General features: G+C 31.2%; 1 protein-coding gene across 2 annotated transcripts; it reads right to left on the reverse strand.

The window, feature by feature from the left end:
• Window positions 1–3,781: 3,781 nt before the first annotated feature.
• Window positions 3,782–10,232, reverse strand: LOC107960337 (uncharacterized). Of its 2 annotated transcripts, none has more exons than XM_016896669.2 (9): window positions 10,032–10,232; window positions 8,965–9,316; window positions 7,927–7,960; window positions 7,188–7,418; window positions 6,437–6,526; window positions 4,991–5,056; window positions 4,617–4,708; window positions 4,470–4,517; window positions 3,782–4,163 (listed from the first exon to the last, which is right to left on the reverse strand). In XM_016896669.2, the coding sequence occupies exons 2-9, from the start codon at window positions 9,285–9,287 to the stop codon at window positions 4,046–4,048; spliced, it is 1,002 nt and encodes a 333-aa protein (XP_016752158.1). In that variant the 5' UTR covers window positions 9,288–9,316; window positions 10,032–10,232; the 3' UTR covers window positions 3,782–4,045. The 2 variants fall into 2 exon arrangements, with proteins under 2 accessions (XP_016752158.1, XP_016752159.1); XM_016896670.2 differs by having other exon boundaries at window positions 8,965–9,293; window positions 10,032–10,220.
• Window positions 10,233–17,516: the final 7,284 nt, after the last annotated feature.

A 17,516-nucleotide genomic window follows, 5' to 3' on the forward strand; every position in this document is an offset into this window, starting at 1 on the left:
ACAGTAACAATTGGTAATAAATACGTTCAATGCGTTAAGTTGGTCAGGTATGTATTTTGAGATTATATTTAAGCTTGATTTGGACTAAATCACAAGGTCGTTATGTGACGCATATGTGAGTAAAGCAATAAGACTGTTCTATGATTATTGTGCGTTTGGTCAATGTGGAAAGTTAGGTGAAAACATGTAATGTACCTATGTTTATAAGAGATCACTATCAAGTGAGAATTTATCTGCCTATTATATATGATGAGATGTGCATATTCGGTAAAGGGATGGTATGCCCGAAGGAAGAGTGAAATAAAGATACGAACAACTATGTTATAATTTGATTGTTATCTGTTAACACTGCTTAAAACTTACTAAGCATTGTAATGCTTACTCCGTTTACTTTGTTTCCTCTGTTTTATAGATCTCATTTGGAAGCTACAGGCTCGGGGATCGTCAGCAACTAGTCACACTATCACTATCCACTGCTTGTTACTGTTATGTTTTGAATTATTCTATGGCATGTAAAGAATAGACCAGTGGCTGAAGAATATTTTGGTTAATGTATATAAGCCATGCGAAAATGGCATCTTTTGAATGTGTACTTATAGAAGTTAAATTGTATCCCTGACTGTCTTTAGTATTTACCTAAAGGAATGTTCTTTATAAATATATATATTCGAAATTTTTACTGTTCTGATATGAGTTTCAAGTCCGGTAATGCCCCTTTACCTATTCCGGCGACGGATACGGGGTAGGGGTGTTACATCACATACCTTAATAATTTACTTTACGGAACGAATCCACATATCGTATTAGCCCATAGTCTTATAGCACCACACTTTTAATAGTTTACCTCATCGAAGTTCACATTTAATCACTTTAGTGCCAAGCCATATTCGGCTACCACAAAGGACTAATAATAATAATTTTATACACATCATGGTTTCCTTTAGGTATTTAATAATCACAAATCGTGATATCTCCACCAGCACATATACGGCACAGTTTATTCATTGTAACACTCATTTAGTGCATCAAATTTCCAAATCCAATTCAACTTAAGCATAATAGCCATGATCGGCTTATAGCCTTAAATCATTACATATTCGGCACATTAACTAAATAAAATTTACATTCCCTTTTCCATATTAATTTAACTCTTGGGCATATAAAAAGGAATCAAGCTTAAACACTTAAGAACTTACCTTGAATGTTGCCGAACGATTACAACGGCTATTCGATTACTTTCTCTTTTCCCTTATCCGAATTTTGCCCCTCTATGCTCTTGAGCTTAAATTCAAAGATTTTAAACTAGTCATTATTCGACTATTCGAGCATCACTTTCAAAATATAATATATACATATATATATTATATATTCGACTTTCACACCTATTGATCATAGTAAGCTTATAAGAAATCAATAAGCAACTCATTAACAAATTTGTCAATGTTTACCACATAATCATAATTTCACTGCAAGCTGTCTTCTTGAGCAACAGTCACTAAATCATTTATAACTGGAGCTACGAAACTCCAAATCAAGTGCCGTTAATTTTCCCTGAAGATATACTTATATATATTTCATTCATAAAATTTTCAGAATTTTTGGTTTGGCCAATCAATACCAGATTTTTCTTAAAGTTTCCCCTATTTCACTGTTTGACTAATCTGACCACTCCTCACTACGAATCAAATTTCTCATTGTACAGAATTCAAAATATGTTCTCATTTATTTCATTTGAAACTAGACTCATTAAGGAGTCTAAGAATATAAATTTCATCTTATGAACGTTTTTTTACAATTTATAATGATTTTATAAAGACAGAACAGAGGATCTAGAAGTCATTCTGACCCTGTCCCACATCACTTCAAATATCTCATTATTGGAAATTCTTTTGCTTACACGGTTTGTTTTATAAGAAACTAGACTCATTAAGCTTTAATTACATAATTTATTCAGCTTCTAACTCATCTACCACAATTTATGGTGATTTTCCAAAATCACGTTACTGTTGTTGTCCAAAACTGATTTATTACCAAATCACTCTTTCACACATACCTTGCATGCATGTTATTTAAACATGCATATCACCAATCAATCATCACATATCTATAATTTTACTTAAGCATAATCTTCATTTCATCATTTTAAAGCACAACATGTTAGCCGATTTTTCCCTTAGCATCTAAGGCACATGCATGCTCATTTGCTTGGCTCAACTTCACATATCTTCCATTTTTCATCAAAAGGACATGAAACAACAACCATTTCTTTCATTTTAATTCATGACCGGATGCTCACAACACAACCAAAAATCAAAATATGCTTCATGAGTTAGGGTAGAATCAAGAAAAACTCATGAACATCAAGATAGAAGCAAACTACCATGAACTTACCTTGGATTTTTCTTCCCCAAGTGACCGAACATTCAAGAGCTCTTTTCCTCTCCTTTCTCTTCTATTTTCAGCTTTCATGAACAAGAATGAACGAAAACCTTCCTTTTCTTCCTTTTTGTTATTCTATTACTAAACATTTTATGACACAAAATAACATATATTATTTGTGCCATACTTATGCCATAACTTCAATAAAAAAATTTGCACATGTTGTCTACCATTAACACCATGGCCGGCCACTACACATAAAATGGGGAGTTTGACATGCAAATCATCCTATTTTGCACTACTATTTATTAGGCCACTACATATTAGCCTATAGCATTTTCAAAAATTTTCACATAGGTCCTATTTCATAATTTCACTCATAAATGGCAGAATCAAAGCATGGGATTTTCACACATGCACTTTCACATGAAATAAACACATAATATAACATTTGATTATTTTTGGGACTTGGTTTTGTGATCCCGAAACCACTTTCCGACTAGGGCCAAATTAGGGCTGTCACAATTAAACCTACTAAAGCAATATAAACTAGAATTCAAGCTGACAAAGAGTCCAGGATACCTTTCGTAAGTAAACTTATGAAGCTATAAGGGTTGTCGGATGAAGCAATGGGAGTTCCAATGTCTCAAGCAATATATCTAGCATAAACTCCATTTAAAAAAAATTGAAAGAAATCAATCGACAAATCTATCAATTTGCATCAGTTGGGAAATAGAAAGATTATTTTTTCTCATCGGTTAACCAAATCCAAAATTTGAGAAAAATACAATTATTAAAATGCTAGTAAGATATTTGCCAAAAAAAAATCCAATTAGATGACCTGTAAATATATATATGTTGATTCAACTTTTCCGTTGAATAATTTAATCATCTGTTAGTATAAGTGACTTAATTTATTAATTTTCGATGTAATTTTTAAATTAGAATTCTATGATTTAAATGAAAATAGGAGCTAAGTTTGGTGATTTAGTCTATTATATAGGTTTAAATAACATTGCTTAAAGTCGAAATAAGGTAGACATGAGCATGCACTTACTCGAAGTATTCCACTTCATTGCTTCACATCCTTCCTTCAAAAACTATAAAATTTGGATTGGATAGAGCAAAAATCTATTTGAACGGTTCAATTTTTGCTATTTTTAATATGGTTTTTCGTTTAATTAAAAAATTAGAAGTTTTACGTGAATAAATGTGATTTCATAAATATAAAATTTTAAGAATTATTTGACGTAATAAATCTTGAAAATGTGGTAATTGCATTTAGATTTTTTAGTGGTTGAACCAATTTTCTTGGGAGTTACTGATGGGATGGAAAAATTAGTTTTCAATTGAACCGCTCCAACTCACATTCTAAATATCAAAGAAACATTCAATACCCTCGTTAATCTAAATGACATTTCTTTTTATTAATTTCATGTGAATTTCTAAATGATATACACATGCAATCATATATTTTGATATAACTTGCCTTACAAGCATGGACTCATTAGCTTTCGTCTTCCAGAAATAATTAGTCCACAATCAATACCAGAAGACGTAAGATTTTAGTAATCTACCCGTTAGGTGCTAATATCACGTGGTAGTGGCCTCTGTTAGCCTCCCATCTCAACATCATTACCTTTTTTCTTTTTTTTTTCTTTTTTTTTTATCTCAACTTTCTATACGAATCCGGGAATGTTCTTGACAAAGAGAAGTCCTTGAGTTTAACTATTAAAGCAAAGATCCCATAACATGGAATGAGCATTACTCCTATTCCCAAGTACCTGTTCAATCCGACATCGCAAAATGGTGAGTTCGTTAGAGGAAAGGAGTTCAATATGAATATCAGATACAAGTATGTGTTTACAAATATGACTCGGTTCTTTTTGAAGTTTTTCCATGTATTTATAATATCCTTTGATTGGTCATATTCACATGTATATGGATATGTGTCCGATATAAATACTAAATAAAAATGCTTCAAGATGAGTGAACACCCATACTCGACACATCTAGTTTCAGACACATACTCGCATCTGACATCATGAACATAAATCATAATGATATCTAACAAAAGATTAAATGTGTACCATAAGGGAGCATATGAGGATGACAAGTCAAGAAATGGATATGGCCACCTGCAACCAGAGGGGGTGTCACACTGTGAGAACAAAGCCATTCATCCATAATATATGTATAACTAGTAGTTAAACAGTAAAACAGAACTGAAGCTTTACCAAAGGTTAACACAAGCATGGATGATCCATTGGAATATAACAAAAGCACCCGTCCATAAAATAAAATATGCAATTCGGAACAAAGGGAACCGCTGCAAGGCAAGGGTAATATTAATATTAGCTTACAAACTGATTGCAAGATACAGGAATTACTTCGACTCTTTGTTTTTTCTTTTTTTTGTTTTTGTTTTTTTTAAGTATCCGTGTTCAAAATATGCTTGAACATGAGTTTGGTAATATGATCCTCCGAGGACACTTGAAATTTTGGAAAAAAAAATTGAGCATACTCACATAGAACACGTATCTATGTTCAATACTTACATCGGAGTTTGAATAACATAGCCATTAGGACTATAAAGAAATGTAGAACTTACCATGCAATTCAAAGTTGTGTCACCAATTAGGAAAACAGCATTGATTGAGTGCATACAGACAACAATCTGCAGTTGAAAGTATAGATAAAATATATGAGCAATTCAACACTTCTTACATGAAAAAAAACTAGGGAAATAGTGAAAACACAGCAGAGTTCTTCCATCGTTTATATCCCAAAATACTTAATAGTAAAACCAACAGATTGCAGTTATATTGCTTGTCTTCATTTTTGTTAAGTACCTATATCCAGAACTCATGTTCGACATGTTTTTGGACATGGTATGGGATACGACTCACCAAACAAGGGCGTAGCTAGGGGGGCTGGCAGGGGCCCTGGCTCTCCCTAAATGGAAAAGGCCCCTTTAAAATTTTTAAAATTTTATATTAGTAAAGGTAAAATTGCACTTTGGCCCCCATAAAATGATAAAAATTTGATTTAATCCTTTAAAACTTACTAAGATATAGACATTAAAATGGTGAAATTGCATTTTTACTATTGTAAAAATTATAATTTAATTTCAGTCCCCTAAAAAAAAATTTTGGCTTTGCCCCTGTCACCAAGTACCCTCCAAATATACGAAAAAGACTTAAAAGAATTGAAGATACTCATGTCAGATACATGTATCCAACACCATAAGAATAAAGAAGTTAAAAGAACTACACAAAAACCCCTCAATCACTTTCCTAAAATTAAATTATAGTGTAATGGAGATATTTAGACAACAATTATCACCCTCAACGTTCAATGCACTGCTAAGCCAATGTATCTTTCCGTTTAGTTTTCAACTTAAAAGGAAACATTTTCTAAACACGTTTTTTTTTTCCAATCCAAGCTTTTTCTAACCTGAGTTCCAATAGCAACTGTAAATTACTAAATTAGCCCTTAGACAGCTGAAGGCCTCCATGTAGAAACCTCAGCAAGCTCAAACCTCAGAAGAAACCTGGTTTACACCTATAAAGACTAGAAGTCCCCAGCACAGCTCACAGACATGTCTAAATGGCCAAAGTAAAGGCTGGTTCCTTGGTTTCCCAGTTTTTTTGGATATATACCGGACTGATCGAGCCAACAGTTCCATTTAAATCAGTTCAACCAGCCAGTTCGGTCCTGATTTTTCATCACTGGTATGGCTAGAGCAAAGGCTGGCCTTGAGGAAGAGAAACATAAAAACTGAAACTCTATCATTATGTCTTTTCCCGATTATTCCTCTGAAACCTAATAACTTAAGAACCACAGCACACCCTGGAAACATAACTCTCATTATACCTCCAAGAACTTACTCAGCTCAACCACCACAAAAGATGTCAACAAATCTTTCTTCATATTGACAGAATTACAATTCAGCCAATAGAGCAAAATGATTTGATCATATAAATCGCAACATATGTTTCAAACAAAAGAAGCAGAAAAATCTCAGGAAAAATAGAGTTTGTAGCATCAAACTTACAAAATTCAAGCTGCGAGATTTGGGCATTAGGAACGGAAAAATGATCAGCCAAAATACTGAATCAGTGAGCATTACTGCACCTGCACAAATCTATTGGGAGATACCAAAATAATAAAAGATCAGGTGAAAAGAAAATGAAAATAAGATCTCAATAATTAAAACGAACAGCAGATTGCTATGTTGCTTCAAATCTTTATTTTTTTAAAATAGTATCCATGTTTGGCACCTATGTCCGATGCATATTTAGAGATAAGTTGAAGATGGAACCCTCTAAGGATCCTCCAAATACATGAAAATTGAATATAACCATGTCAGATGCATAGTCATAGCAGATAATCACAGCCAAGTCCAAGTAACAGAGGAAGACATCACTAGATAACTGTTAAACTTTCTGTTCAAGCAATTATAGTCTGATTTGTTTCTTCAAGATATGTTGTAACGGTTTATTCCAAGAATTAGCTAAAGAAATAGAAGTACACATCCATGTTTCTCAGACTCAGGATTGTGGGAGTGTCGGATAAAGGAACATGGCGACACGGTATGCTCAACTTTTTTCTTCAATTTTCATATATTTGAAGAGTTTCTGGAAGATTATATCTCATACCTATGTCTAGATAGGTCTAAATACAATTATCGAACATGGACATTTCAAGAAAAATGAAACGTCAAAGAGTTATAGAACAAATGGCTACCAATGGAAGATGAAGAGGAAACCAGGAATCAGATAAACTGATTGTATGAGAGAACTTACCTGATAAATAATTTGAAACGCATAAGTCCATGGACCTGCAATAGAAGGATGATAAGAAGCTTCACGGGGATCAAAATGTTTGGACTGGTTGGATGATACATCTGCGACTTCGTCAATCGTGGGAGGTACGTAGGTGCCTTGCTCAGAATCTAAACTAATGTGATTGGACCTATCGCCACCGGCTTTTCTGCAGTGCTTGCGACATCCATCTATGGAGACTGCCGATCCAAACTACAATTTTAGCTTATAATATCAGCAAGTTACACAAAAGGTTATCCCAATTATTTGGAACAAAATAGAGATGATAAAAATGATACAAGAGACTTGTGCTACTACCAAGAAATAACAATTTAGACCAGAGGTTGAACCTATCAGATGTTTGTTTCTCGGTTCAACCGTCAAGAAAAAATAAAAACAGAAAAAAAAAATTAAAAGAATTCATAAAAATAGTTCAAATAGGGAAATGTGTCCAAAAACATAAGGAAAAAGGCCAAATTAATTTAGAAAATAATAATCTAGTTTAATCCCTTTTTTAGTTCCTTACTTTTATTAGGTTTGTCAGTTCAACAAGTTTCCAAGTCAATCTACCATTTTCCAGTTTAACTGGTTGAGAAGGCCGGTCCAATTTGATTTTTTAACCAATGACCCAGACTCAGGATGAATGTCGGGTATGATGCCCTCGATATGAATATGCCAGATACGGAAAATAAAAGCTCAGGTAACATAGCAAGAGACATACCCCAAAGTAGATTGTGACCAAAGTAAATGTCCACCTGTTCAGGAACAAAAACGAATCAGTTAAAATAAAATACATTTCAAACAGTTAGCAACAGTAAAGATCAATGGGAATGAAATCACACGGATAGTCAAAAATTTTTTGCTCATTTTTTTCATAAATTCTCATGACTAGAAAACTTGAAGCCTTCATGTAATCATGTGCTTCAAATCATCAAAAGCTTTTTGAAGAATTTATGTTGCTCCAACTCTTCATTTTCTCTTTTTGGAAGTATCCATGCCTGAAACTTATATCTAACCTCCAAGTACATTGAAAAATTTAGAAAAAAATCTGACCATACCTATTTTTGACACATATCCGTGTCCAACACTCACACCTGAATCCAAGTAACATAGAAAACTATTTACGAAAAAGTACAATGTAGCATTATTGTGCATATAGGTTAAAACCATGCTGAGTGTTATACAGGGTGCTGCACAGTTAGATATTTTTAGTGTTTGTTGACATTGACTTTTTTTTTTTTTGAATTACTTATGCCAGATATTTAATCACATTTGACACTCATAAACGAGTCCAAATAACATAGATTTTTAGCATGGTCTAACCATAATCGGTTTTTGAATAAACCTACCGTAGAAATAAAATTAACTAACAGAGATCAAATTTAGACAAATTATCTGCCGTATCCACTATGGTAAACTAGAATCAATGCAGGATATGTAACGCAAGAACAACTATGTTATTCTGACTCATTTTTCTTGAAGTAAACATGTCCACCACTCATGTCCGACACATAGATATAGGGATATGACCTCCAAAGATTCTCCAAATACAAGTAGAAACTTGAAAAAAAGAATCTAATTATACCCAAGTCAGACAAATACACATATCCAGCACTGACACCTGAGTCAGAGTAACATAGAGAAACAATATATAATGAACCATCACCAAGATGAAGAAAAGCCATTCAAGTTCATTAAATCAAGAAAATTGCATTCAATATAACCAAGAATAGGAAAGGTTAAGAGATATATCACTTACTGAGTATAAAAGTAAAATATGCCACCTCCAGAAATGACAACATTGGCCATAAGTAATGCCAAAAGCATCAAGAAAGCAAACACTCTGAAACCCAGCAACCAAGCAGGGTGAATGCCTTCAAGACATGTTTTCCAAGTTTCATCCTCATATAAGATCCCCGGAGATTCCTTCCTATTTTCTACCTCTCGATGTTCCGATCTTTTCTGACCTTCAAATTTCCAGATTATAATTGCTGCCACAACCATTGAGGTTAGGATGAACAACGCACAGAATGAGAACCTCCAGTTCAACCAGTAGCTTAAGGCCGTGGTATCGGCAGTCATGTTAGGCTGCCAAGTATGTTTAGAGGATCCTGTTAAGAAACTCAAGAAATCTATGTTACTCTGTAATGTTAAATTTTTCTCCCAGAAAGGTCCTTCAAAGCTTGTGTCTAACACGGGCATCAACACTAATACTTTAAGAAAGACAAAGAGGTGGAGTAACATACCGAGAAATTACTACTACTTGTTCCATTGGTACTCATAATTTATTATTAACATTCCGAAGGGTAATTCTTCAAATCAATCAAAAACTAGAAGCTGGAAAGCAATGTTACTATATTAAGCTGCCAAAAGAGTAATTTTTTTGAGAATAAATGGGGTTATAGTATTTAATTGCTAGAAGACCATTTAATAAAAAATCCGAAAAAAATGATTATTAAAGGACTAAAAAAAAAAACAAAAATCTAGAGCCAAAATTCTTACTTTAGATGGGTTCTTCCCATAGAACTAAGTTCAACAGAAGGAAGCAGATACAGAGGAAGTAAAACAAGAAAACTAAACAAGACTAAACATAAATATAGAAATAATGGGCACTTTAAATAAAGCTAATATCACACTAAAAATGGAAGAGAGGAAAATCGATAACTATGAAAAGAAAAATGGGTTTTAAGGCTCGTACAGTTTGCGATTAAGACCATTAAGAATTTGATCGAACAAGAGACTACAGGTTGAAGCTAGAACAAGCTTTTGGTTTGTAATCGTAGTTTTGAGAGCAAAAAACAAAAGCAGAGTTTCAGTACTGTTTACCTTTATTGGAATGTTCTTCCCTTTGGATCCTGATTTCTTGGAATCGTTGTTACTGGGATTGGGAATTTCCAGAAGAAAAAAACCCAATCAATTTTGTCTTGGGAGACAAATTTTTGTGTCAGTCAAGTTTGAGGAGGCAAATGAGACCCGAGCTAAGAGGTTTCTACCTCCTACTTACATTCTTTAAAAAAAATAAATGTGGGAATAAATTTAGTTGTTTTACGCGACGCTGAATTATTTTGATCATGACGGCGTATTAAATATTTGGCTTAATGGTATAGTAGGTCCTCGAAAATTTTCAAAAAAATTCAATTAAGTCTTTTTCAATTTTTTGGTTATTTTACTCAAATAACCCAAAAAATAATTAATTACATAAATGACCCTAATTTGAAAACAATCACCTAAATAACCTGAAATGAAAAATATAATTAAGTTATGGGGACTAGATGGCCGGCACCCATCTATTTTTTTTCAAAAAAAATTTTGGGGTGCTGGCACACTAATGGCCGACACCCTTTTATCTGATAAAAAAAATTTTTTTTGGGGAGTGTAAGGTTCCTACCAACAAAGGCCCAAACTCAACCAATAAAAGGGGATGGAAATATTGTAGCATTAACTCCTCCTTGTTTTCCCATCTTTTTTATTTCCCAAGTTTAATTACATATTTTATATTTTAAAATAATATTAGACTCCTTGTCATGTTTGTTAATTATTATTGCATCACTCACATTATTATTAAGTTTAAAAATTAATTTAAATTTAATATGCACAATTAAATTAATTTTTTTATAGATGCAAATCATTAACAATCTAATTTTATAAAAGAGGTTCTAATTTTATTAAAAAAATCTAATTTAATTGTTCCTATTAAATTTAAATTAATTTTTAAACTTAATAATAATGTAAGTGATGCAATAATAATTAACAAACATCATAAAGAGTCTAAAATTATTTTAAAATATAAAATATGTAAGTAAACTTGGGAAATAAAAAAGATGGAAAAACAAGGAGGGGTTAATATTGCAATATTCCCATCCCCTTTAGTTTGGTGAGCTTGGGCCTTTGTTCGCCGGCACCTGACACCTCAACAAAAAAATTTTTTAATCAGATAAAGAAGTGTCGGCCATCAGTGTACCAGCACCCCAAAAAAGAATTTGAAAAAAATACATGGATATCGGCCATCTAGTGTTTAAAACCCCAAAATTTATTTTTTAATAGAAACAATAGTGGTGTCGGCCATCTAGTCCCTATAAATCAATTTTAGTGTTCATTTTAAGTTATTTAGGTGATTGTTTTTTAATCAATGTCATTTACGTAATTAATTATTTTTTGGGGTTATTTGAGTAAAATAACCTAATTTTTTGGACTCAATTAAGCCCTAAACTTATAAAATTAATCAAATCAACACTTTAACTAACTTTGACCATTATTTTCTAATTGAATCGATGATATGTCCATTAACTTAGCCAATAGATGCTAACATGGCGATCCATGTCAACGTTGATTGCTAACATGGCACTACCACATCATTAAATAAAATAAAAATTTAAGTTCAAGATGAACTTAGATATTGTGCTGATTCATTTAATTTTGGACATCCATTTTTTAAGATTTATTATAAAATTATAAAATTATTAAAAATTTATCAAATTATAAAATCTATAAGAAGTATTAAAACTATATAAAAAAAAGACATAATTGAACTATAATCGAATTTAAAATCATAAAAGTATAAAAAAATCATTAAAAATATTTTTTTTCTCATATCAAATTAAACCATAAAAATTTGAATTTGAATTTAAATTGAAATTTAAAATGATAAATTGATAAATTTACAATCGAGCTATTATTTTTTTTAATATCAAATTGCATCTTTTTCATAATAGATTAGTTTACTCGAGATTTAATTTATTAAAAAGTTATGATTTATTTTTATAATTTGTGCATTTTTATAATTTTATTTTTTTATAATTTTTACTTTATTTTGATAATTTTATAAATTTTCTTATGATTTTATAATCTCATAAATGAATATAATATTTTTATTTTTGTTGATGTGGAATTAATATATCTGCAATCAATGCTGATGTGGTAATCATTAATGGCCACAGTAGAGATTTCTTTGGAAACTAGTTGTCAACATCAATTAATGGGTTGATTTAGTCAATTTTATTAGTTTAATGGTTAAGAAGGGTTTAATTGATTTTTTTTAATTCTTCAAGTACTTTTTTATTTTTAAATATTTAATTTGAATTTTTTAAAATTAAGAGTAAACTAAACAATTGATCACCCAACTTTCATAAGTTTCTGTTTTGGACATTGAAAATAAAAAATTACAAAAAGAGCATTATTGTTACAAACCGTTTTCATTTTGATCATCTCGTCCTTAATTTGGGGTTAGGTAATAATATTGTACACTCATTTTAGTCATTCAACTTTAGCAAATTTTCATTTTGATAACTCATTTCCATTTTTAAAATTAATTTTATTTTTTTCAAAAAAAACTTGAATATTTACGGGAAATTAATTTATTTGATGTAGAGAAGAAACTAAGTTTTTCCCTATTACTCAATTCCCTATAAAAGAGTAAAAACTCAATTTTTTTCTTCAAAAACCCAGGTTTTCCCCTCTAAAAACCCCAAAATTCCCCTTTTTTTATTGAAAAGAAGTAAAATTAAATCTAGAAAGGACAATAAAATAAAAGAAATTAAAAAGATAAAATGGTTTTTATGTAAAAATGTAAAAACCCAAGTTTTTTCCATATAAAAACCTAAATAATTTCATGTAAAACCCTATAGTTTTCCTTTTAATGGGAAAAATTAAAATTAATTCTAAAAAAATAATGGAAATTAAAAAGATAATTTTCCATGTAAAAATTCAAGTTTTTCTTGTAAAAACCCATGTTTTTCTTTATAAAGACCAAGATTTTTTTTCCCTTTGCTAGAAAAAAAGTAAAATTAATTCTAAAAAAACAACAAAGGAAATTAAAAAGATAACATGAGTGACTAAAATGAAATTTTACTAAAGTAAAATGACTAAAATGAGTCTACAATAACATTGTCTTACCCCAAATTAACAATTATTGTAGACAGATTAACGATAATTGCAACGATTATTGTAAACTTTTGAGATCTGTCGAGCTCTACATTTCAGAGATAGTGAGACTTCAAGATTAAGTTCAAGGATAGTTGGGAAAAGTTTTTACCTCTAGTTGAGTTTACTTACAACAACAAGTATGAGTTGGGCATTAAGATGAAACCTTATGAAGCCTTGTATAGGAGAAAGTGTATAACTCTTCTGTTTTGGAAAAAGTTGAGTGAGAATTGGATGGATCTGATTTGATACAAGAGATCAAGGTTAAAGTGAAAACCATCCGAGACCGTTTGAAAACCACATTTGATGGAAAAAAGTCTTATGTTGATTTTAAGAGAAAGGAAATTGAGTTCAATATGGGGGACAAGGTCTTTCTGAAAGTGCCCCTTTGGAAAAAGGCTCTTCTGTCTAGAAGGAAACACAAATTTAGTCCAAGGTTCATTAAACCTTATAAGATTTTTTAGTATATTGGACTCATGGCTTATCGGTTAGCTTTGCCACCAAACTTGGAGAAGATTCATAATGTTTTTCATGACTCTATGTTAAGTAGATATATAACCTATCCATCTCATGTCATTAATCTAAAAGAAGTGTAGCTTCAATCCGACTTGACCTATGAGAAGGAACCTGCCAGAATTTTGGCTCATGGAACCCAAGAACTCAGGAATAAGAGAATACATTTAGTAAAAGTACTTTAGCATAATCATTAGGTTGAGGATGCTACATGGGAGAGTGAGGAATCGATGAGACAATAACATTCGTAGCTTTTCAATCCAAGTAAATTTGGAGGATAAATTTTTTGTTAGGAGAGGAGACTTGTAACATCAATTTTTTTCAATTTATCATATGGTACTATTCCGAGAATTTTGTCTAGAATTTTGGTGTAATATTTTTTATTTATAAGAATTTGGGTATTTATGGAGTCATGAGTTATTATAATAATTTATTTTTGGAGTTTTAGTCTTAATCAAGATTTTTATGTGAGGGGTAAAATAATAATTTTATCTATAAGAGTATTTTTTTATATTTTTATTACGGATATATTAGAATATTTGGATTTATTAGGATATATGGTGATGAGATGAATTTGGACCATTAAATTATGTTTTACACTATAGATTATGCCACACAAATTAAAAATGCTTTGACCCTTTGACTTTCCTTGCATTTTTAAATACAAAACCTCCGCCCTCAATTTCATTCTTGTTTGGCCAGCTATCTAAAGAACAAGAGTAAAAAAACTCTTGTTTTCACTCCTTTGTTTTTCTTCAAAAAATTTTAAATCTTCACATTATTCCATTAACCTTTCTTGAAACTCACTCAAATAGACTTTAATTTAGTCATTCCTTTTATCATTTTCATCATCCATTCACTTAGGGTTTTATTGTTTAGATGAAAAAAATTTGTATTGTGAGAAAGGTAACGTATTTAAGTTTTCATATTCGCATCATATTTATTTTACCATTATATGCTCATTTAGTTGTTGAGTCACTGATAATTTATATTGTGTTATTAATGTGTATTTATTATGTGTTTTATGTATGATAAAGAGGAGAAAACTTTGGATTTAAAAAGTGAAGAGGAGCCTTCCTCCTTTTGCTATCTTGAAGGTAGGAACTTACCATGTATATACCTTGTTTAATATTAAATTTGTATTAATTGGTGGTTAAAATTAAAAGAAATTAGTTATAAGTTTGTATGACAACATAGCATGATATATTTGAAAAAAATGGGCATTTGGTAATGAGAAAATATGTGACAAAATGATAAAGTTTATTAGTTATTGAATGAAGAAAGGTAATTTTTCCTTATGATGTTTTGTGATGGCATATGATGTTTTGTAAACATAAAAATAAATATCTTTGTGAAATGTAGATTGTACCAAAACTTGAGATTAAATTTTTGTTGACAATTTGCTATGCCTGAAGATAAGTCAATTTGTTTATGAGATGGTAATTCTTGTATACATATGTGTGAGCATTCGAGATGTTGATTAAATGTGCAACTATCTTATGTATCGAATTTCGGATATGCGAATCAAACATATGAGCAAGATGGGCCTCATTGGCATTATGTATGAAATTTAGAAAACATGATTTGTTAATGACAAAATCATGTGTAATAATTGTTGGAAAAAATCAATTAAGAAAACTGTGTATGGTGCACAGTAGAAGTTTAAATTATTTTTCTTAAAATCAAGTGTTGTAGTATTTATAGTAATAAACCCTAAATTGAATCTTCACATGCGCTCTATGCGAGGTGGTCTAAGTCGTTTCTTGGCTTTCTACCAAAAGATATTCTCCTTTATTCTCAAACCTTATTTTCCACTTTTGATAAACCTCTATTTTTGGGATTTTAAACTTAAAATTGAGTATGATACTTAACCCTGTCTCTGTCCCATTTTGTTTATTTCACTTAATCATTGTTTTCTTTCATTTCATTTTATCAGTTTTACATACAATCTGTTTTGGGTTATTTTGATATAGTAGAGGGATTAATTGAACACATATAATTAGCGCTCAAATAATTTGTAATTAAGTTCTGATCCTTCGTCTACTAATTACAGTATTATTTAATCATGGAGATATTTGATCTGTCGTAATTTGATATGTCAAATTAAGCTCTTGAGGAACTTAAAAAACTTGTTCTCAAGTTTTCATTAAGCTTTTTACTGCTTTTTGTTAATCATCAGATTTTATGGTATATGTTAGTTTTATTTTATTTTTTATGCTTTTTAGATCCAAAATGGAAAAATTATGCCATTGGATGTTTAATGTTTAAATTGAGCTTATGCAGGAATCTGGCTGAGGTAAAAATGTAAGGAAGGGCCTTCACTGTAGCCAAGGTTGCGACACCACTTATTCAATTCCTGAAGACTTAGACTTCAACAAAATGCAATTCAAGTGGTCTACCTTTGAGGTCGTGACACTAAGAGATGAATGTCACAACAGCGACCTCCATGTCGCAACTCGAAGCCACCAATGTTGCAACTCGAAGCCCAGGCAGTAAATGAGGAAGCTAGGTCGTTTGATTACCAAGTCGAAACACCAAAAGCTCACGGTCACGACACTGAAGCTCCTAAGCATCCACCAAAGGCAATTGTTGAAGGTGTTACGACACCAAGGCTTGACTATTGAAATTTTGCATAGGCAATTTAATGTCCAACTAAGCTTAAGTCATCTATCATTTAGGGATTTTTTTTTCATTCTTAGGTTAATTTGTGTCAGAATATTTAAGAAACTTTATACATAAAAAGGCGATCACCCAATCATTTTTAAATTCTTTGGTACTTTTCATTTCTAGGTTAGATTTTTAGAATTCTCTTACATTTATTTGCACTTTACTTCTTTTAGCCCAAAAGAAAAGAGATATCATTATACTTTTTGGGATTTGCTTTAGAATTTCTATAGATTTTAAGTACTTTTATTATCCAAATATACAAATTCAATGATTAGGCAGTGGAACTTCAAGATTTATCATACTTTTCATCAATCAATTCAAGAATTTCTCCAAAATTACTAAGCATTCTCAACTCTTATCTCTTTTATGTTATTTGATAGCCCAACTTAGCATGAAATTGATTAGGTTTTGTGTATTTATGATGGGTATGAACTAAAATTAATTGTGGTTGGTTAATTGAAGTGACATTTGATTGATTTGAGGTTTAAATACTAGATCGTAAAAATTAGATTAAATCGAATAGACTTAGAAACCTAAAATTTACGACTTTAGAGGAACAAATAGATAAGTGAGAACAAAAGGAATCTTATCAAACATAAATTTTTTTATCCCGATTTAATTTAGTGAGATCGAAAGATAAATTAGACTAAATTGCTTAATTGGGTAAAATGGTGACTGAGCGGTAAAAATGGACCAATTAGGAATTTAGACAATTTAGATCCCTACTCCAAGAATTGATTGGTTGTCATGGATGTTAATCAACCGCTTTCTTTTCCTGATTATTGAATATTTGAATTTGGTTTTATTGCATGTTAGTCTCTTAGGTTATAGTTTAGTTCAAATCCATCTCTTCTATAATTTGGCGTACTATGTTGTTTAGCTAGCTAGACTCCTTACTTGCATGCTTAATCTTTGTTATTTCATTGTATCACCTGATCCCTTTTGGGTTCAATCCTTGAAATACTTCGTATTCCATTGTAACACATATAAATATTACAACCAACTTGTCACTCTTGTAGTAAAGTTGCTTCTAAGTTCTCTATATTTCGTGCTTATTTCTTTGCTAAATGTTCATACACTATGGCATGGTCACCATTCCACTAAAGTACTATGATTGAACTTTCCCTTATTATATACCATTATGAAAGCAACATAATAAAGGCTTGTCCAATAATCTTGTCATGAGTGTGTTACCCTTATAGGATATCCTCA

Source organism: Gossypium hirsutum, chromosome A05, assembly GCF_007990345.1.
Source record: "Gossypium hirsutum isolate 1008001.06 chromosome A05, Gossypium_hirsutum_v2.1, whole genome shotgun sequence".
Taxonomy (NCBI): Eukaryota; Viridiplantae; Streptophyta; class Magnoliopsida; order Malvales; family Malvaceae; genus Gossypium; species Gossypium hirsutum.